General features: G+C 40.1%; 1 protein-coding gene across 3 annotated transcripts in view; it reads left to right on the forward strand.

The window, feature by feature from the left end:
• The first annotated feature begins 5,151 nt into the window (after positions 1-5,151).
• Positions 5,152-23,314, forward strand: part of OPHN1 (oligophrenin 1) — a 560,040-nt gene continuing 541,877 nt past the window's right edge. For 2 of the 3 annotated variants that reach the window (XM_044235858.1, XM_044235860.1), the window contains exons 1-2: positions 5,152-5,495; positions 6,021-6,191. In XM_044235858.1, the coding sequence (XP_044091793.1) occupies positions 6,038-6,191 (154 nt within the window). In that variant the 5' untranslated portion in view covers positions 5,152-5,495; positions 6,021-6,037. Of the gene's footprint in view, positions 5,496-5,608; positions 5,892-6,020; positions 6,192-23,314 lie in introns of those variants that run through there. The other variant, XM_044235859.1, reaches the window with a different exon arrangement.

Here is a 23,314-nt window from a genome sequence, read left to right on the forward strand (position 1 = left end):
TAAAATTATTAACTCCTGGGGATTTCAGGTTCTGGTTCTTAAAATCTGAAAGGGAGTCTTGGCCTTGTTACGCTGCAGACTCTGAGTGTCCTGAAAGTTAAGAAAGTACATTTAAAGAAAGCACACCAGACCACAAATCAGGATATAGTTTCTGTATTTGTTGAAGTATAAATTTCTCTGAGCATGTTTTTGTTTCTGTTTTCCTATAATGATAATGAACAGGGATCAAGTTGGGTTGTTATATAAATAGCAATGTTTTTCTAAGACTATCATTGTAAGCAATCTGACTCTCTCTGCCTCTGAGGCTGTCCATCGACCAAGAACAATGAAAAAAGCTTTGGGCTCAACCAATATTTATTGAGGAGTTATTATATGCCAGATACTTCCATATATATTATCTATAGTTAATCCTTAGAAAAACTTTTGAAGAAGATATTATTCCAAGGAGAGTTCACATGACTTACTCAAGGTCACAGGTGGAGCTGGACCATATTTCAGTTCTGTATTACCTATATTGTTCCAGCTCTGTGTTCTTCCCACAGCATCACAGCTAAAATAGAGAGATTACTTAGGAGAGAGATACTGTCCTGTATTAAGACTGTAGAGGTGATGTTACCTTTACATACAAGAAATAGGGGAGGGGCGCCTGGGTGGCTCAGTGGGTTAAAGCCTCTGCCTTCAGCTCAGGTCATGATCCCAGGGTCCTGGGATCGAGCCCCACGTTGGGCTCTCTGCTCTGCAGGGAGCCTGCTTCCTCCTCTCTCTCTCTGCCTGCCTCTCTGCCTACTTGTGATTTCTCTCTCTCTCTGTCAAATAAATAAAAATCTTTTTTAAAAAAATAAATTTTAAAAAAAGAAATAGGGGAAATGAGATTTGTCTCCCCAAACATTTTTTAAAAAACTTTATTTTTAGATCAATTTTAAGGTGACAGCAAAACTGAGAGGGAGGTACAGAGGTTTCCCATATACCCTCCATCCCCCACATGCATAGATTCCCTTGTTATTAACATCTCTTACCAGAATGGCACATCTGTTACATTTAATGAACCTACATTGACACATCATAATTATCCAAAGTCCACAGTTTACATTAGTGTTCACCCTTGGTACAAATATATAATGATATGTATCCACCATCATAGCATCATACACAATATTTTCACTGCCCTAAAAATTCTGCTTTACTCTACCTATTCATTCTCTCCATCCTTTACATAACCTCCAGCACAGTCTGTCTTTTAACTGTCTTCACAGTTTTGCCTTTACCAGAATATCATAATGTTGGCATCATACAGTAGGTAGCCTTTTCAGATTGGTTTATTTCCCTAATAGGCATTTACGTTTCCTCCATGTCTTTTCTTATCTTGATGGCTCCTTTCTTTTTTTTTCTATGATTTTATTTATTTATTTGAGAAAGGGAGAGAGACAGAGTGAGAGAGAGAGCATGAGAGGGGAGAGGGTTAGAGGGAGAAACAGACTTCCCACTGAGCAGGCACCCCAATGTGGGACTTGAGCCCAGGACTCCAGGATCATGACCTGAGCCAAAGGCAGTTAGTTAACCAACTGAGCCACCCAGGCACTCTTGATGGCTCCTTTCTTAATGATATTATATTGTATGGAGGTACCACAGCATATTTATACATTTACCTACAGAAAGACTCTTAGTTCCTTCCAGGTCTTGGTGATTATGAATAAAGATGAAAGGGGACCAGTTTCCAAATCCTCAACTTTCTTTAGTCCTACTTCCTTAAAAAAAACTATTTGCCTTCTCTCACTTTCTCTCTGCCTTTCTTCCTTCTCTTTCCAAGTCTCTAAAAATCAAAGCCTACCTTTCACAGGTCAAAATTCTTAACAAGGTACATTGATTCAGGGTGTAAAAACCCTTGGTGCTAAGCAAAGTGCAATTTCAAAAATCAATGCCCAGAAATTTTCTTTAAGTCAAGGTCCTGTGCTGCCCCTTTCCCATCCATCTCACTAAGAGCTACATTCCCAATAAAGTTTATGTTTTATGTTTAATAATAATAAATACCATAGGATTTCACTCATATATGGCATTTAAGAAACGAAACAACCAAGTAAAAGGGAAAAAAAAGAGAGGCAAACCAAGAAACGGACTCTTTATTATAGAGAACAAACTGTTGGTTACCAGAGGGGAGGTGGGTGGGGGGATGGGTTAAATAGGTGATGGGGATCGAGGAGGACACTTGCTGTGATGAGCACAGGTGATGTACAGAAGTGCTGAATCACCATACAGTACACTTGAAACTGATATTATACTGTATGTTAACTAACTGGAATTTACACAAAAGCTTAAAAAAAGAAAAACCTCTGAATGACCACACTTACACTTACCCAGTCAAACTGGATCATTTATTGACTCAAATCTTTGATCCATGGAACAAGATAACTTAGGGATAGCAGCATAATCCTATTACATGGTTCATATTGATAGGATGTTTTATGATCTTGATGCTGGATCTCAGGTTACCCTAATTGTGTAATGGCTATTTGGGGTATGTTGTTACAAAGATTATGAGATCTGAGAAAAAGTAATGATCACAGTGTATAAGAGTTTTATGTGGTTTTTATCTATTGTGTATGCATAACAATTGTGATTGTAACTGAATCTAGAAGACTTTTTATACTTGGAGGCTGTGATCGCAAAGAAATAAAAATAGTTCAATTTCTATTTATGAATAAACCTTTGTTGCAGAGAAATTCAATATGGTGATCAATAGGAGACTTTCAAGTATAAAAATATATTATGAAGGAATACAATTCTTTGGGGAGAATGCAATGTATATTCGATTTCAAGGAGAAGAAAGGAACAATGCAAATTTTCTGAAGGTTAAAAGACAGTTTACACTTTTGTGTTTAATGTTGATAGTGGGCATCAAATTGCTTTGGTATTTAGAATCCAGTAAAAATCTTTCAAAGCACAACATAAAGGTTTTATTCTAAGTTGTCAATATGTATAGTATACTGGATATTATACCTTTTGCAACTATTTAAACTTGATGAAAAGTTTCGTTGTCAACCTAAAAATATGTGAAGGAGTACATAACTTCTCAAAATTCTTCTAGGGGCTATGTGAATAAAAGTTTGAAGATCCCAATCTTATAGTGCTTTTGTGAGGGTGAAGTATAATGTGTGCAAAGCATCTAGGATAATGCTCAATTAATGCAGCTATTATTTGAGGACTGAGTTCTAATTTTAATCCTTTTCTTCTCTGGTATTTGATCCAGGGCATTTTGATCCAGGCACTTTGGCCTCATTGTCTAGATAAAGGATAAAACAGATGGCTGTAAAAACACTTTAAGTATAGGAAGTTAGACAAGCAAGAGTGTACCTAACATCAGTAATGTCAGTGGTAATATTCATAGTGATGAAAACAGGTATAGACTCTGTAAGTCAAGGCATATAGCAGATATACAAAAAATGCTTGTCAAATTAGTGAATGAATGCTATACAGAACCTTGCTAGAATGAAAGACCATATGCCTGTTTATTGGACACCTTCCCTAGTACCTGCAATAGTGTTTTAAAAGCCCAATTTGGACATTTTCTCATAAATATAAAATGAGTAGGCAATAAAATCCTTCCCTGGGATGTGGCTACTTATTAATTTTCTGAAGGCATTTCTTCATTGGACTCTTTACCATACTGCATTATAGTATAGTGTGTAAGAGCAGTGGGTTCTAGAGAACCAGCTAGGTTAGGCTCAAGTTCCAACACTGCCACTTAACTAGCTGTATGTCTTTGGGCAAGTCATTTAACTTCTCTTCAAGTGGGGTATCTTTACCTGGGTATAATAAGGATACCAATCTCATAGGGTTATTTTGAGTATTAGTGAAATGGGTTTATAGAATTACAGGTTGTGTGGAAAGTGGAGCAATGTTGCCTCGAAATATGTCCATGTCCTAATCCCTGGAACCTGTGAATATACTACTTTATGTGACCAAAAAAAAAAAAAAATCACAGATGTGATTAAGTTAAGGATCTTGAGATGGGGAGATTATCCCAAGTTATTTGGTGGGTTCTTTTAAGTGAAAGAGGGCAGGAGAGTCAGTGTCAGAGCAATGCAGTGGGAGGAAGACTTGATTAGGCATTGCTGGATTTGAAGATGAGGGAAGGGGGCTATGAATCAAGGGATGTGGATAGCTTTTAGAAGCTGGAAAAGGAAAGGAAGTGGATTCTCGCCCTTGATCCTCCAGAAAAGAACACAGCCCTCTGACATCTTAGTTTTGACTCAGTGAGGTCCATTTCTGATTTCTGACTTCAAGAACTCTAAGACAATAAATTCATGTTGTTTTAAGTCACCAAGTTTGTGGTGACTTTTTTTTTAATAGCAGAAATATGACCCCCATACAGGTGGGTTAGCCATTATTACTCTATTTACAGCCCCCTTCAATTCTGGCTTTTCTTGGCTTTCTTCACAGGGCAATGTAATCTAAACACTTCTCCAAAATAAAAATGGATCCTTTTGCCCATGTACACATGATTTTCCAAGGCAAAGCTGCTCTTAATCTCAAGGCATCCAACTGTAAGAGTAGCCACAGTTCTCCCACCTTGACAACGAACAAGAGGTCTCTCAACTAAGCCGCAAGACAATTTATAACATCCTGTTCCTAGGTTTTCCACTTACACACGGAAAATCATGTGCTTTAATGAACAGCCTCTGCGATGAGTGGAATCACAAAATCCATGCTCTGAGGTCCTATTCAGAAAAAAGTGAACTAATTATGGCCTCCCTTCCTTTGGCAGGGAGTTCTGAGCCTAACATTGCGATCCTCGGGTAGAAGCCAACCCTTGAGGTTGTTCAGGTCGAGGGCCCAGGAGAATCAGAACACTAGGATAGGGAGAAATGGGCAAGGGAAGGGGAAAGGAAGTTGCTCTCACAGAGGGATGCTGGAAATGGTGTAAGGGAAAACAAAAACAAAAACACAGTCAAGTAATGGGAAGTGAGAGATGGCCTCCCGCAACCGACGCCTCCGGGGTTCTCTCGCTCGTTCTGGAAACTTTCCCTCTTTAGGCTCCAGGGCAGTGCACCTGCCTCTCTTGGCTGGGCCGGAGGAGCGAGCCTGGGCAGGCTGGGAAAGTCTTGCCTGGAAAGCCTCCGCCCTGGCAGGGTGGTGGGGAGACTGCAGGGAGGAGTCAAGGGGCGAGAAACGGAAAGACTACATCTCCCAGGCCGCCACGCTTCCCAGCTGGAGTCCTAGGGCTCCGAGTGCTCTCCTGTTTCCGTAGGGAAGCGCCAGGCTACCGCAGCTATTGTGCGTAGCGATATCGCCCTCCCCTTCCCTCTCGGGTGTCTAGTGAGGAAGGCTACGTTTCAACTACCGCCAGGGCTTAACCCCTCCGACGCCTAACAGGACAGCAGGCCGGCTCCCTTGGACCAGGAAGAACTCTCAGGAGCAAGAACAGTTTGGTAACGCAATCCCAGGGTGCGTGGAAGACAGTTGAAGAAGGAGCCCGAGTGCTCGGGATCGGCGCAAAGGTTCGCTAGGGCGGGGCGGGAGCTCTGGCTTTAAGAAGGGGGAGGGGATGGTGCAATCAGGGTTGCCCGCGGAGTTCAGCAAAGGAAATCTTCAGTTAGCTCGGGAACGAGGAGCGGGGAGAGGGAGCTTCCAGTCCCAGCGTCCACCCCAGCCTCCACCCTGGGCGGGCTAAAGTGTCACGTTTGCAGTTGCTCAGGAAGGATCCCACTGGTCTCCGGAGGCAGGCAGGGCTGCCTATCTGGGAAGGCAGTGCCTTGGGGGCATGCCGCTTGCTAGGCAGAACCCCTCCAGGATCGGACTGCATTAGTTAGGTCTCTGTGTCACCTGAAGCAATTGCCGGCTGCCTGCTTCCGGTGGAGACCAGCCAGTTCTACCCAGGAATCTCAAAAGAACAGGTACCTGTCTTTCAAAGGGAGGGAGGCTATGAGTTTCCCAGGCGGGTCCCGCACTCAGTTCCCCCATCTCCATTCCCCTACTGTCCCGCTGATGCTCTTGGTCTTTGTGTCTTTCCTCGCTCCTTTCAGCCCTCGCCGTCAGAACCATGGGGCATCCCCCGCTGGAGTTCAGCGACTGTTACCTGGACAGCCCCGATTTCCGTGAGAGGCTCAAGTGTTATGAGCAGGAGCTGGAGAGAACCAATAAATTCATTAAGGACGTGATCAAAGATGGCAACGCGCTTATCAGCGCAATGAGAAGTAAGTGGGAGGCTTTGGTGGATGAGCTAGTGGCTCTGGCCTTTAAGCTCTTCCACACCACAGGGAGAAGGGAGGTTTCAAAGTGTTTTCCAGTTCAGTTCTCTGAGGCGAGTGGGTTTCCGAACACTTCGGAAGTGGGGTCAGTGGAAGGTGGTGGCTGTAATTAGAAGGCCTTGACCTTACAAGACTTGATCAGTACCTGTGCCAGGGACCTTCTTGCTCTGCAACTATCATTACTTGGAGGATTGTTGTTCTGAAGGGACAATTTGCCTGTACTGTTGGACATGTTTAGTACTCATGTGTACTATATATTTCTCTATCTATATATTTGGGTAAGGGTAAGGAGACTTTCAACCTGACCAAGGAACTGCCCTAGCACCTTCTAAATAAGAGAGATTAGAAGCTGGCAGAACAAGTAATGGTTTTGTCCTGGCCTATGGTTGCTAACGAATGAGGGTTGAGGTAGTGAAAGAAAATTCCCTGTATCAACCTGTTTTCTAAGGAAAGTTCCTTCGCCCCAGATTTTTTTTCTTTTAAGGTACTAAGCTGTGGGGGTGCCTGGATGGCTCAGTTGGCTCAGGTTGTGATCCTGCAGTCCTGAGATAGAGCCCCGCATTGGATTCCCTGCTCAGTGGGAAGCCTGCTTCCCCTTCTCCCAGTCCTCTTACTTGTGTTCCCTCTCTCACTGCGTCTCTCTCTCTCTCTCTATGAAATAAATAAATAGAATCTTAAAAAAAATACCACAAACACAAATTTAAAAAGAAAATAAGGGGGAGGGAGGCAGAGAGAGGGTGGTGGGGTTATGGACATTGGGGAGGGTATGGGCTATGGTGAGTGCTGTGAAGTGTGTAAACCTGACGATTCACAGACCTGTACCCTTGGGGCCAATAATACATTATATGTTAATTTCAAAAAAAAAATAAAAAAAAAGAAAGAAAATAAGGCACTGAGCTGTGGTTTTGGTCAGAGTCAGTCTGAGCTCAGAATTTTGGATGGCCTCACATGCCACTGAATTCTCCTTGGGGGTGAAACAAAGACCTGCCCAGTACCTGGCACAAGGAGCCCAGTCCCCAGAGAGCATACTTCAGGGCTAGGCTTAAGGGCCACTGGTCTGAAGGAACCTCATCTAGCTTGGCTTTGCCAGTGGTCACAGCTGACGTCTGTGGGACCCTACCCCCCCTTCCCCACTGTGTGGAGTTTTTATTTCTGCTAGTTGGCAGAAGGCTTGGAGTAAGAGAAAGAATAATAAACATTCCCAACAAGAGCGCAGGCGAGCCAGCCCTTTGCGCCAAAGTATATATACCCAGAAGAATGGAGGCTAGCGTTTGGGTGGAGTGATAATTTTTTCTCTTCTTGGCTGCAAAATGGTTTCAAAAAAGAAAGTCACTGCTCAGAGTTACTGGTAAATGTGTCCTGTCAGCTTATGACTTTGTTCTGAATGCATTTATCCCTGAAAAACTGTGTCTAAGTCCTGTGCGAGGACCTTCTTAAGGCAGATGGAGTCAATGAAGAGTGGGGAGAAAGGCTTGATATTTTTGTGCAGCTCTTTTGATTTGCTCCTGGCAGGCCTGTGCTTTCACTGCCAGTGTTGTCTGCCCACTTTGGTCAGAATATATAAATGGCCCACGTCCCTGCTGGTCATTTGATGGAGTCTGATTATTTAATTTTTTTTTGTCATATTGTGGTCCAAAGAAGAGCACACTCTCGGCAGCAACTGAAAGATGGGGTATTGGAAATGCTGGTTCTTAGAGACATATAGGCTGGGCTTTGGGGTGTGTTGTCACCTAATAGAATTCACTGAGGGGTTAAAGATATGCAGGTTATGACACAAAACTAGTTAGACAGATTGAGGGTTCATTGAAAGGAAAGGGAGAGAATGTTTGGATTTTTTTAAAAAAATTTACTTATTATGATAAGCTGCGTGGTATATGTAGCTCCTCATAAACCCCAGAAAGGGGTGTGAAGTGTATGGTAAGCTGAAAACTGTGCTAAAAAGTGACCAGCTACAGAGAGATTAAGATTTTTAAGAGACAATAAACAATTCAGTAACACATTTGAGGAAGAGTAGATTTTTTTTTTTTTAAGGCATTCAAGGAAGAGTAGATTTTTGTATGCTAAGGGCAAATAGTGGTTCTGACTCTTTCCTTCTCTGAAACGGAAACTGGTAAGAATCAGCAGTTATTAAGGTCTAAACCTTTGCAGATGGGTGGAAGATCCAAGAAAATATTTTGGCCCATGGGGCTTCTTGATACTCAGGGTGGTTTTCTGTTTCCGAATATACATAGAAAGCCAAAATAGGGCGGGGGGAAATAAAACCCAGCACCTAACCCACACTCCATTTCTTTCCTTTAAGTTGCGTGATTCTAAAAACATGATTAGGTAGAAGCATAGGTGGGATGTTTCCCACTGTCTTGATCACAGTAATGTTAATCCTCCCACTCCACTTCCTTACACTGCTAGCTTTTTGAGAATGAGTGGGGAAGCAAAACAAGGGTAAGCTTTTCTTTGTGTGAAGGAAACAGGAAAAAGAGAAGGCTGGAACTGGAGTTAGAAGACGTGGCTTTTCCATCTTGGGATAAGATGGCATAGATTGCTGACTTCATCTGTTAAATGGGGGTGATTACACCCACCTCACAGGGTTGTTGCGAGACTCAAAGGAGTTAATGGATTAATGAAACTGCTTTGTAAATGGAAACAGTCAAACATAGAAAGTTGTTGATAATGCATCTTTAGGTTAATAATGTATCTGATGGTGAGTGTATGTTTCTCAGTAGGTTTCTGAAGGGCAATGAATAAGCAGAAGTCGTTGGAAACATATTTTTTACTGTCATCTTATTGGAAAATGTCACTTTCTACATTGACATGTCTCAGCAATTAATTTTGTCTTCATGTGTGGGGATTCATTTTGGCATTTGGAGCCTGGCATGAAAGGCTGATTGTCAGAAAGAATGATTGACACCTTTCCCTTTAACTTACTCTGTTGACTAGAAAATCAAATGGCTAGTGTTTCTAGGAACCAATGAAACTTGGTGCATTGTGTTGCAAAAACTAGGTGCAGTTTTTTTTTTAAGTTGTTAGCCTAGGTGGAACTGGATTTCTGCATTTATCCTGTTTGTGTCTGATTTTGTACAGAGCTCCGGATAAGGTTTAAGTCAACTTTGTGTGATGATTTATTCAATAAACATGGGTCCCTTTTGAATATTTAGGTTTACTTACATCTGTCCTCAGAGGTTATTAACAATACTCAACATGTCTCTCTCCTAGGGAAGTGGTTGATTACCCCCCCTTTAAATGTGATCTATTTATAATTGTTGGAGTACAAGATGATGGTTATAACTTAAACTAATGGAAGATAAAAATACTGTGACTCTGAAAGCTGAACATATTGCCTGCTTTTCTGTTTGTCCTTTGGCTTTCTGTTGGCAGTTTTGGTCCCTGATGTTGTTTGAATATTTTCTAAGCACTCAGGCTAGGAATTATTCAGAATAAGTGATGTGGCTCCTGCTTATATCACAAGGCAACATGATACATCTAATAAATGTTATATATAGTTCAGTGAACACATACCATTCATTCAGGAAATGCCTGTGCACATACTGTATTCAGGCTGCCATGCTCAGGGCTGTCACAAATGTGACAGTCTTTGTAACAATGGTTCCTGCCCTCAGAGAGTTCCTAGACTAGTAGGAGAGAAAAGACATGGGTAGAGATGATTATCAGGTAGAGATCACTATCACTATCCCTATCAAATGTGGGTAGAGGTCACTATCAGTGGATGTGGATCCAAGCCATAAGAATGGAACAGGTGGATATCGTGGCACATGAAGACCAGCAGGAGAGCTCATTTCTTGGTGAGAGGGCAAGGAAAAAGAAAGAAGGAAGTGGCATTGGAATTTGTCCGAATTCATACTTATTGCTTGTTTAACTGTTCACAGTGCCAGGCATTGAAATATTATAACAGCCTTATGAGGTAAGGATGATTATTCCCATTGGATAGATGAAGAAACTGAAGTTCAGAGGTGCTAAATAACTTTCTCAACAAATAAGGGCAAGAGTCTGATTTAGAACCCAGACCTGAGTCTGAAGGCCTTGCTTACTTTACTGTGTTGCACTGTATTCAGGATGAGGTATTTCATGTAGTAGAAATGACCCAGAGGATGTAAAGGGACAGCAGATAATTCAAGTCATCTGCAATAGATAGGTCGCAGGAAAGGCGTTTTGGGGAGATGAAGTTGGAATGGCAGGCTGAGGCCTTATTGTGTGCAGGGACCTGTTAAGTACTTCAGATTTTTCTTTTTTTTTTTTTTTAAAGATTTTATTTATTTGAGAGAGAGAGAGACAGTGAGAGAGAGCACGAGCGAGGAGAAGGTCAGAGAGCGAAGCAGACTCCCCATGGAGCTGGGAGCCCGATGTGGGACTCGATCCCGGGACTCCAGGATCACGCCCTGAGCCGAAGGCAGTCGTCCAACCAACTGCGCCACCCAGGCGTCCCCAGATTTTTCTTGATAGAGAGAGGGAGTATTAAAAATGTTTTTGGTAGGAGAGAAGCATGATTTGAGTTGTGCTTCGGGAAGATTCATCTGATAGTGATGTGTGAGGGGTGAGCAATTCCACACAAATATTTGTGACTTTTCAGAAGTTATTTGGCAGCTTTAAATTCCCTGTTTTAAAAGATTCATTTATTTATTTGAGAGAGGGAGGAGGGGCAGGGGAGAGACAGTCTTAGGCAGACTCCATGCTGAGCTGAGAGCCCAACATAGGGCTCGATCTCATGATCCTGAGATCACGACCTGAGTTAAAACCAAGAGTCCTTCACTTAACTGGACTGTACCACCCAGTTGGCCCTAAATTCTCTTTGATATAGCTCAAGGGTCAGCAGCAAATCTCTTCTGTAAAGGGCCATGTTTTAGGCTTTGCAGGCCATACAGTCTTGGTGGTAATTATTTAACTGGCATTGTTGCGAAAAAGCAATCATAGATAATATATACATGGAATGAAAGTGGTTGTGTTCTAATACAACTTTATTTGTTGACATGGAAATATGAATTTCACTTAATTTTCATAAGTCATGAAATATTATTCTTTTGAATTTTTCAACTGTTTAAAAATATAAAAACCGTGCCATCTCAGCTAAGGGACAGAGGCATACAAAATAGGCAGCAGGTTGTGTTTGTCTCACTGGTAGCAGTTGGCAGACTTTTGATACAACTAGTTAACCTAAAAAAAAAGCTAAATGGATTTTTATTGGTAAGGCAATGAAAATAGCTAATGGTAGCATTTCCATCAACTAGGTTTACTCTGGTGTGCTGTTAACTATGCCTGATCCAGATTCGGGGATCACAGCCTCAAGTGCTGTCAGGGGCCAAGGAGAAAATGGAAAAGTTTAAAGCTGTTGGAAATGAGTTAATAGGGCTGGAATGATTGGGGTAAAATATAGCAGCCTCACCACATTCAAACGGCCTTTACTTTCTTCTTTTTTTAAAAAATGTGCTAACTAAGTAAAATACATTCACAGCCTATTTTTAATCAGGTTGCAACTCCTGAGCTAGATGATCTAACTCTATTAGTCTATGAGTCTTGGATGCTAATGTGCTAGGGAAATGAAAGGCAGTAGTCTCCAGATAGAGATTTCTCCTGGGAAGCACTACTAGGCACTGTTGGCATATGAGTGAAGGCAGAATGATAGTATAATGGAAAAAACCCTAGACATGAAGATTAGATACTTGGATATGGTTCTATTACTAATGGGATCTGTGACCTTCATAAATCATTTTGCTGGGGCCCCAGGTCTGTGGCTTTATAAAGGTAGGGTTGGGCAGTAAATCTGTAAGCTCACTTTCAGCTCTAACATTCCATGCCTTTTTTTCTTGTATTGTGTATTGTAGTTTAATCATTTGGGAAAGGAATGACTAACCCAATTATAGGAACTTATTTTATGCCTATGTAAATGTTCACATTATTTTAGTGTACATGTCAGTATTTAAATAGAAACATTTAAACAAAAATTTTAGTCTTTCAAAAACCAAGGATAACATACTTTTTGTATGTTTGTATATATAAAGCAGATTTCAGAAAAAAAATAATTATATCACCAAGTCTACACATATACATGTATAGTCACATACATAGGCTGTCTGGGACTAATTAAGACTTATGTTTTATAAGAATTCAAAAAAGGGGCGTCTGGTTGGCTTAGTCAGTAGAGCATGTGGTTCTTGATCTCAAGGTCATGAGTTTGAGCCCCGTGTTAGGTGTACAGACTACTTACAAAAATAAACAACAACATTGAAAAACTAAAAATATGAAAGATGCATTCTATTCTAAAAATGTACATGAAGTTGATAAAGTAGAAATCATGTAATTTGTATAGTTTTTATAACCTAGTCTTAAATTCTTTAACAATGCCACTTTCTTATATTCTGTACTTACATTCTATACTTTTAAAGACCAGAGTTTTAGATGTTTACATTAAGGTGACCTTTTGGAGGGGCGCCTGGGTGGCTCAGTGGTTAAGCCGCTGCCTTCGGCTCGGGTCGTGATCTCAGGGTCCTGGGATCGAGCCCCGCATCGGGCTGTCTGCTCAGCGGGGAGCCTGCTTCCTCCTCTCTCTCTGCCTGCTTGTGATCTCTCTCTGTCAAATAAATAAATAAAATCTTTAAAAAAAAAAAAGGTGACCTTTTGGAGTATCTGTTTACCTCTTGCTTTGGCAACTGGGGCACCTATGTGGTGAATGCTTTCCTGGAAGGATTGATTCCCTTTGTGAGGCAAATTTGATCTTGAATATCCTCAGTGGGGGGTCATCTCCATCTTGACAGAGAGAAACTGGTTGCTAGTTCCAGCTCTGTCGCTAGCTTGCTGTATGATATTGAATAAGTATTTAGCTTTGTGAGCCTGAGTTTTCCCATTTGTAAAATTTAGAGTTTTGGTCAGTAAGCCTTAGTGTTCCTCCTGGCTTTATCATTCTCTGTTTTCTGGGCTGCAGCTGTCTTGCTCATAGTCAAGCAGCCTAAATTGATTCTGTTATGAACTTTAGAGCCCATCACCTTTACTCTGGAAGAGCAGGCAAGGGGAATATCAAACTGATAAGTCCAGCATAACTAGATGACTTGAATCATGCTAACTTATCTGATTATCTTCTTGATGAATGTTTCCTGAAAGGTGTCACCCTGATGGCTTTTCATTCTGTCCTGAATAGCTCTGTAGTGAGAGAACCCAAAACTTATAATTCCTTTGGGGTGGGTATAGTGTCATGCTGTGCAGGGAGGAGTTGGTGATGTAATATACATTCTCAGTAGATATCCTGTCATTATCTTGGTGATATTTAATTAGTGCCTTAGAACACATGGGGTTATTTTAAATACTCTCTGAAGTCAGATCAATGTAATGAGTATGTTATATGGTACTGTTATCAGTAGGTGTTAACCAGTGTCAAATAGAATTTGGTGGAGGTATTATTGCCATGTTCATTGAAGGCCCTCAGAACACCAGATTCCAAAGTCTAAAGTAGTTGGACGAGTAGTGATGTAGGGACTTGGGAGGAGAAGTGAACCAAGCTTTAATAGTGATGAAGGAAATAGTGACGAAGGAAAGTTGCTTTTCAGCTTAATTTTTATAGCCTCACTTGTTAAAGCATAGCCACAGACTTGTTTATTCTGGCATCTGTTTCTCTAATCATTTACTATAGGAATTTTCTAAAGCCCATGAAGATCTAGAAGGAAATATGGTTTTCCAGGGGTGTACCCTGGAAATCTTGAGCTGATTTTTTTTTTTTTTTTGGCTAGTGGGATAGAGAGCCCTCATGATGCTTGATTGGACTTGCATCAAGTATTAGAGCCTTGCACAATGTAAAGGCATTTCAATTTAATTCAACATGGATTTGCTAAGCACTTGTATGTGTCAGGTACTATCTTGGAAATTGGGGGAATAATGGTGAATAAGGCTGCTACGGGCTCTCCATCTGAGAGCATAAAACATAAAACATCTGATTGCTCATTTAAATAGTTTAATTACAATTAATTACAAAATAGCAATGAAAATTTCAGGGTATGATGTATATTCTATCTGATGTTATAAAGAGGAGTGTTGTAGGGGAGAAAAGGGAGTTAGACCACGGGTATGTAATTTCCCATAGAAAAAGAATGAACTGAAAAAGGAAGAGTTTCTAAGTCATAGCTACCTGTCTTACTACCCTTGGTAGTTAATGGTCCTGGCTAATGGTAGTTAACAGACACATCAAGTGAGTGGAAATTTTCTCAGAAACAGACAGAGTATAGTACATCTCATGGAGTCTTCAGGGAAAATCTGAAGTACCTACTATCTCCTTTTATGAGTATATTACAGTTTTTTTGATTGGTAACACATGAACATGGTACAAAATTCAAAATGTACAAAAGGCTAAACCTTCTGTCTCCTCTTATGTCCCATTTCCCCAGTTCTCCACCCTAGCAGCAACAACGGGTAGCTGTTTGTTTATTCTTTACCCCATTGCTTCTTTTAACTTCTGTTTCCTCAGGAGTGTGTTTCATTGTAGGCAAATTTCCAGCCATACTGGGGCAAGAGATCCTTAAAATTGTGTTTGGAGGGAATTAAATACCTCAGAAAATTGACTTTGTGAAAGCAAAGAGGACACTGGAAAAAATTGCCAAAATTAACTTTTCAGAACTCTGGAAATTAACCAAAAGGCTTGCAACAATCGAAAGAGTGTTTACTGATGAAAAGATGTTGAACCTTTGTAGCAGCAGAGTTTGTGGCATTTTAACTTAAACTGCCTCCTTTTCCCTTCTCCATAGTTTCAGGGTAACCTTGAAAATCCACAGCCTTATAACCACATTAGCTGTGGAAACCAGTCCTTTTAACATCTGGGGGGTGGGGGGGAAGACTGGGTTTGTAGCTCCTCAGGAACTCACATACCCAGAGTCTTGTCACTATTTAACCTGTCTCAAAGCTACCTAGAAAATCCCATTAATAGGGCTTCTCTTTACTTCACCTGACTTAGGGCTAGCTCAGTGAGAAAAATTCTATCCCTAGGGTGTTTAACATTATAGCTGCCTGAGACTGCAGTACCCATAGGGCAAGCAAGAGCCAGGCAAAAACATGAAAGGAAGAAATGGGGAAATGAGATACCTACTGGAGGTTTTGATAAACTCTGACATATTCCTGAAGATCTAGAAGGCTACATGCATGTTCTTTTCTAGGCTGTTTGTGTGCCTAGAAAAGACCTCAGGGGGCTCTAATTTTTCTCCTATGCTTGAACTTGAGGCAAAGTTGTAAACTACCTGGCTGAGTGTTGAGGGAATGTCCCAACATACACACAGAGCTCCTTGGCAAAATGTGGCAGTCTTAGTGGTTCAAGTCATTTAAGAAGATATCTGAAGTCACTAGCTGGCCACTAAGCTAACCAAGCAGAGAGTCAGTGGCAAGAAATACAAGGAATACAAGCATTACAGACATAGTTCAAGAAAGACACTAAACAAAGCAACAGCAACAACAATAATAACAGAACAACAATAGCAGCAAAACCTGGGGTCAAGATCTGATTTCCAGAGGTACCACATTATATTGTTTAAAATGCCCAATTTTCAAAAAAATTAATCAGGCGTGCCAAAAAAATTATGGCCTCTATGCAGGGAAAAAAAGCAGTCAGTAGAGACTGTTCCTGATGTGGCCTAAATGTTGGAATTTAGATAAAAAATTAAAATCAGCTAATATAATCAAAGAAATAAAGGAAACCATGTCTAAAGATTTAAAGGAATGCATGAGAATAGTGTATTAACAGACACTGCAAAGAAATAAAAATGGTAAAGAAGAACAAGAGAAATTCTGGAATTGAAAAATAAAATAGGGACGCCTGGGTGGCTCAGTTGGTTGGACGACTGCCTTCGGCTCAGGGCGTGATCCTGGAGTCCCGGGATCGAGTCCCGCATCAGGCTCCCAGCTCCATGGGGAGTCTGCTTCGCTCTCTGACCTTCTCCTCGCTCATGCTCTCTCTCACTGTCTCTCTCTCTCAAATAAATAAATAAAATCTTTAAAAAAAAAAGAAAAATAAAATAGCTGAAGTGAAAAATTCAGTAGCAGATTTGAGCTAGCAGAAGAAAGAGCAAAGAACGTGAACATAAATCAATTGAGATTATCTGGTCTGAGCAAAAAGAGAGAAAAAAATGAAGAAAAATGAACAGAGCCCCAGAAACTGTGGGACATAATGGAAACTGTGGAACACCAATAACATACACATTATGGAAGTCTCAGGAGAAGATAGATTGAAAGGAGCATAAAGAATATTTGAAAAAAATAATGGCCACAAACTTCCCAAATTTGATGAACAACACTAATCTCCAGGTTCAGGAAGCTCAAAAAAACTCTGCATCGGAGAAACTCAAGGAGAGCCATACCTAGATATGTTATAGTTAAACAGCTGGAAACCAAAGACAGAATCTTGAAAGAAGCAAGAGAAAAATAACCGGGTTCCTTATAAGATTAAAAGCAAACTTATCAAGAACCATGGAGACCAGGAGCCAGCCCTGGTGAAATTCAAAGTGCTGAAAGAAAAATAATATCAACCAAGAATTCTGTATTCATGAAAGCCATCCTTCCTCCTTCAAAAACAAGGGAGAAATTAAGACATTCTCAGGTAAACAAAACCAAAAACTGAGAATTTGTCACTAGGAGATCTGCCCTATGAGAAATACTAATGGGAATCCTTCAGAATGAAATGAAAGAATGATGAATGGTAACTCAAATCTGTACAAAATATAAAGAGTATCAGTACATGTAACTATATATGAAGGTATAAAAGACAGTTTGTCTTTTAGTAACTCCTTTTTTCCTACCCTATTTAAATGACAACTGCATAATGCAATATTTACAAAGCTGTGTTAATGAGCTTATAATACATAAAGATGCAATACATAGGGCAATACAGCACAAAGCGGTATGGGGGGAAGGAAATAATTACACTGGCACCATGTTTATGCTTTCTAAATTAAGTTAAAATTAATCTGAACTTGATTGTTTTAAATTAAGATGGTAATTGTAATCCTGAGCTCAGCCTCTAATAAAATAACTTAAAAAAATACTGAAAGAAACAAGGGAATTAAAATAGTACAATAGACAATATTTAACAAGGAAGAAGGTAGTAATGGAGGAAGAGAAGAAACAACATATATAGAAAAAAATTGTAAACATAAATCCTGCCTATCTATAATTAGGTGTGAATGGAATACGCACTGCAGTAGAAAGGCAGGAATTAGTAAAATGGATAAATTGATTAAAACATGTACTGTCTTTAAGAGTTACATTTTGGGGGCGCATGGGTGGCTCAGTGGGTTAAGCCACTGCCTTCAGCTCAGGTCATGATCTCAGGATCCTGGGATTGAGCCCTGCATTGGGCTCTCTGCTCAGTAGGGAGCCTGCTTCTCCTGCTCTCTCTGCCTGCCTCTCTGCCTACTTGGGCTCTCTCTGTCAAATAAATAAATAAATAAAATCTTAAAAAAGAGTTACATTTTGGATTCAGAGACACAAATGGTTGAGAATAAAAGGATGGAAAAATATTCCAAGCAAACAGTAACCAGAGAGAGTTGTGGTGGCTATACTAATATCAGACAACATAGATTTTTTAAAAAAAGATTTTATTTACTTGAGAGAGAGAGAGCAAGCAGAGGGAGAGGAGCGAGCAGATTCTGTGCTGAATGTGGAACCCAAAGTGGGGTCCAGTCTCAGGATCCGGAGATAATGACCCGAGCTAAAACCACGTCAGATGCTTAACTGACTGAGCCACACAGGTGCCCCTAGACAACATAGATTTCAAGACAAAGTACTTTTGACATACAAAGAAAAATATTTTATAATGGTAAACACAGTTCATATATCAGGAAGATATAAAATTATAAACATATGCACCTGACAACAGAGCTCCACAATACATGAAATGACAGTGGCCAAACTGAAGAGAGAAATAGATAACTCTGAAGATAGTAGTTGGAGACATCAGTATTCTACTTTCAATAAAGTCTGGATTAACTAGACAGAGATTAACAAGGAAATAGAAGACTTGAACGGTACTATAAACCAACTAGACCTCTTTCAGACATTTGTAGAACACTACATGACAAAGGCAGATGCACATTCTTCTCAAGTGCACATGGAACATTTTTCAGGATAAACCTTCTGCTAGGCCACAAAACGTGTATGTATATTTGTTCACATGAAGTATATTCATAATAATAATGAATGAAATTATTAATAACAAAAGGACATTTAGGCAGTTCACAAATACGTGGAAATTAATATCACAATCACAATGTGTGATTAATATCACACATTGGGCCAAAGAAATCATAATGGCAATTAGAAAATACTTTGGAATGAATAAAAGTGAAAACACAACACGCTAGAAATTAGGGGATGCAGGAAAATTGGTGCTTAGAGGAAAATTTATAGCTCTAAATACTTACATTAGAAAAGAAGAAAGACCACAATTCAGTAATCTAACCTTCCACATTAAGTTACTAGAAGAAGAACAAACTAATCCCAAAGAAAGTAGAAGGCATGAAAAGATGAATATAAAGTGGAATTAAATGAAATAATAAATAGGAAGCCATGAGACAATTTAAAAAATCATAAGTTGATTTTTAAAAAGACCAACACCATTGAGAAATCATTAGCTAGACTGACAAAGAGAAAAGATAGAAGGTTTGACTTATTAAAGGCAGGAATGAAGGAGGGGACACTACCAACCCTACAAAAAGTTAAAAAAAATTAAAGGGAATACTATAAATAACTTTATGCCAATAAATTATGTAATTTAGATGAGATGGTCAAATTTCCAGGAAGACACAGACTACCAAAAATTGACTTCAAAATAAATGGAAAATCTGTAGAGACCTATAACAAGTAAAGACATTGAATTAGTAATCAAAATACTATCCACAAAGAAAAGCCCAGGCCTAGCTCCTTTCACTGGTAAAGTCTTCCAAACATTTAAGTAAAAATTAATACCCATCTTTTGCAAACTCTTTAAAAAGAGAGAGAACACTTCTTAACATATTCTCTGAGACCAGTAGTAGCCTGATCGTAAAACCAGATATCACAAGAAAATAAAATTATAGACCAAATTCCCTTAATAATATAGACACAAATGTCCTCAACAAAATGCTAGGAAACCAAATCCAGCAACACGTGAAAAGGATTATATACTATAATCAAGTGGAATTTATTTCAGGAATCCAAAGATAGTTTAACATCTGAAAATCAATCAGTGTAATAATGTAATACATCAAATAATTGTAATAAGAGAAAAAATATAATAGGTACAGATATATTTTATTAAAGACTTCTATTTATTTATAGGAGTGAGAAAACGAGTGAGAGAGATCATGAGAACATGAACTGGGGGAAGGGCAGAGGGAGAGGGAGAAGCAGACTCCCTGCTGAGCAGGGAGCCCAGTGCAGAGCTCCATCCCAGGGCTTCCCCTTCCCCCGCCCAATCATGATCTGAGCTGAAGGCAGATGCTTAACCAACTGAGCCACCCAGGCACCTCGATATGATACAGCTATTTTAAAAACCTTATGATGTTGAAAACATTAAACAAACCTGAAGTTATAACAGGTTAGTGGTTGTCTAGGGCTGGTGGAGAGGGTGGGGATGTATTATGACTGTTAATAGGCAAAGGATTTCTGTTTGGGGTTGTGAAATTTTCTAATATTAGATTGTGATGATAGTTGTACAACTCTGTGACTATACTAAACCCCACTTAATTGAACACTTTAATGAGTGAGTTTTATGATACATGAGTTACATCTTAAGGATATTTTTTCCCACATTGTGCATGTAAAACAGAGGTGTTTGGCTTATAGTCCTACATTTTCTTTTGGTTCTTATAGAATAACAGACCTGGAAGGTTTTTTAGAAAACTTTATATCCACTCTGTTGAGTTTATGTCTAGGGAAAAGGAAGCCAAAGGAGAGAACTGACTCCTTCAGGGACCTGGAGTTGGCATCCAAATGGGAACCAGAGTCAGGTTTTCCATTCTAAGGTTCTTTTTGTACTGTACTTTAAAGCAGGTATCTTGCATTAAAACTGCCTGGATATTTTTTACTGGGGTTGGGGGTACTTTTCTTTGAAATGACCCAGTTGGCAGTAAAGAACTGAACCCGAAGTGAATTTCCTTTCATTCCCTTCCCCCATCCTAACATCATGGCTGGGATTAAAGGTTTCCCTGTTAAGCAGACTAGCCTCAATTTAATTATGATGTGATTGTGTTTTCTGTCTTTTGTCATAGAAGAATGGCTGTACCTTCTGATGGTGTGATGCCTGTCTTCTTTGTTTCCTTCCCTAAGAGCCTACACCAGCTGGTTTGGCAGTTCTAGAGGCCTCCCCTTTTCTCTGCTCATTTGTTGATGTTTTTGGCAAAAGCAGCTGCTTTTTTTATAGTGGGTAGTGTATAATTGGGAAATATGTAGCATTACTAAAGGGTGACAAAGTCCTCCCTTCATATTATTTTTATCGTAAGGCAGCATGACGTTTCTTCTAAGTGACAAGCAGTAGGCCCCACAGTATAGTACCATATTAGGAACTTAAAGGCATTTCTTTGCAAAAGGTTTTCATTAAGGATTTCCCAGAAATAGGATGGCCACGTTTCAGCTTCCAATTCTCTTTCCAGAGCCAGGCTGTCGTGGAAAAGTCTTTCCGTGTGATTGGAAAAATATGTATTATGCATGTGGCAGTTGACAGCTGGGGACTAATCCCTAGTTCATCCATACTGAATTTATTAGGTGGGGGGAGCCAGCCATCAAGGTGTTTTATTACTGCCCCTTACAACTTTTGTTTAGAGCAGGGAAAAAAAAACTCCAAAGGGAGTTGTAAAGAGAATGTCCTTACCACCATTGTCACCATGCTGAATTTCTCTTGCTTTTAACACTGGAGATAGTGATATCTCTCCGTATTTGGTTTGTTTGGAGAGATTTGTCTTCTAGAATCCATACCCATGCCCAGTGTTTTAGGATTTTTGGGAATGATTGTTTTGTTATGGCACTAAATAGGAAAGCAGAAGGTAATCAGTGTGCTAATTGGTTAAGACCTCTGCCAGGGATTGTATGGTTGTACTAGGAGAAGGGAAGAGGAGGGAAAGCTGGGGCTTCATGGCATTTTGTTTGCTTTTCCTTTGTGAAAAGCAGTTGCTGTTCATTTCCTTTTCTTTTTGACTAATGCACACTGTCTTGCTGGAAATGGACGCATAGTGTTCCAAGGGCCCTTCAGAGAACATTTAACTCTTTCATATTTCAGATGAGGAAGCAAACGTAAGAGGGGATGTTCCTTTCCAAGATCATGGAGCCAGTTGGTCAGAGAATCAGAACTGGCACACGTAGTAACCAGTCCCCGTTCCTGGGCTCTGTGCAGTATCACCGTGCCTCACAATACAGTCTCTACTCTTCACAGCCTCTTCGCTGGGCCTGTGATTATTTTTCAGAATCACTTTCAGATTGTGAAAGAAAAGACTTGCTTCCTCTTTAGTGCCTCTTTCCAAGAATGTACCTTCAGTGTTGGCCTGAAGACAGCCATGCATTTCAGAGATCTGCAGGAATGGAGTAGGGGAAGGAAGGTTCAGGAAGGCTAAAGTTACTGCTGTACTTTTTCTAGTTGGTGCTTGCCTAGCTTGATGAAGCAGAAGATCAAGAGAACAATCTCTCATAATAGAATTCTCCTCCAGATATGTGGAATTTAGAGAATCCAGTCGTGAATGAGGAAGAAGTAATTCTACTACAGATTGGGTTGTTGGGGGTATGGTGAAGTTTATGCTGGGCAATGATAAGACTGAGATCTGTGAATGTGATCTTACTCAGGTTGACCGATTACCTGGATGTGGATATAGATATAGGCCTAAACTGTGAGTATAGATATGGGTATAAATTAATATTTGCAGAGTACTTTATAGCATACAAGGCACTTTTAAAAAAGATTTTATTTATTTATTTGACACACACACAGAGAGAGAGAGAGAGAGAGAGAGAGAGAGAACACAAGCAGGGGGAGTGGGAGAGGGAGAAGCAGGCTTCTCGTTGAGCTGGGAGCCCAATGCGGGGCTTGATCCCAGGACCCTGAGATCACAACCTGAGCCAAAGGCAGCCATTTAACTGAGTGAGCCACTAGGCGCCCCTACAAGGCACTTTTACATATATTATGTAGCTTAATCTGGGAAGGTAAATGTTTTTATCTTCATTTTATAGATGAGGAAACTAAGGCTTAGAGAGCTGAAGTATTTTCCCACTGCTAGTCAGTCATAGGGCTAAGCCTTAGATTTTCTGAGTCATCTGTTTGCTGTTCCACATTGCTTTTATTCCCTTTAATGATGATAGAGAATCTAAGTGCTATTGAGAGGAATGGATAGTTTAGAAAGAACCAATGTGAAGAAGAGATATGTCGCCTTCTGTAGAGAAACAGGAGTGGCCACCAGAATGTGTGTACAGGGAAGCGGCCATTAAGAAGCTGGAGAAGAGCAGTAAAGAAGTGGATAGCTGGCAGGATTGATGGCCCAGAGCTTGTGGTAGAGTTTCTGGCATCATCAACCAACTGTGTGCTATTCTGGGAAGGCTGCTGTGAAGAAGACAGTCTGGACCAGGGTAGAGGTCTTTAAAGGAGAATTCTCTAAAGCCAATGCAGGTGGTTAAAAAGAATTGAAGACGCCTCATACTGATGATGGACGAGGGGAAGGCCCTGGGCAACATTTGTTACGGATTTGGGATGTAAAAGGAAGCTTAAAATAGGGAATTAGTTAATAAAGAAGAAAGGTGGATATTTTAGTAGGGCCACTTAGTTTACTATTCTAGAGGTTTCACGAGTGGTGCAGATGTTATTTAGTCCAAGTTATGTGAATGTTGACTTTCCAGGCTAATACAGATCTTGTTCAAAAGCAGTTTTTCATCCTGAGATGGAGTTGTGTGTTTGCCCTGATAGCATACATAACAGCACTTCCTAAAAATATTGGAAATAAAACATCTTTCTTAGTATTTTTCAGTTTGCCTATTTTACCTATGATTTCAATTTGATCTTTACAACTGGAAGAGCTAATCAGCAGGGTATTATTAGCATTCCTCTTTATACAGGTAAAGTGACCAAGGGCAAATAACTA

The sequence above is a fragment of the Neovison vison genome, chromosome X (genome assembly GCF_020171115.1).
Source record: "Neovison vison isolate M4711 chromosome X, ASM_NN_V1, whole genome shotgun sequence".
Lineage (NCBI taxonomy): Eukaryota > Metazoa > Chordata > Mammalia > Carnivora > Mustelidae > Neogale > Neogale vison.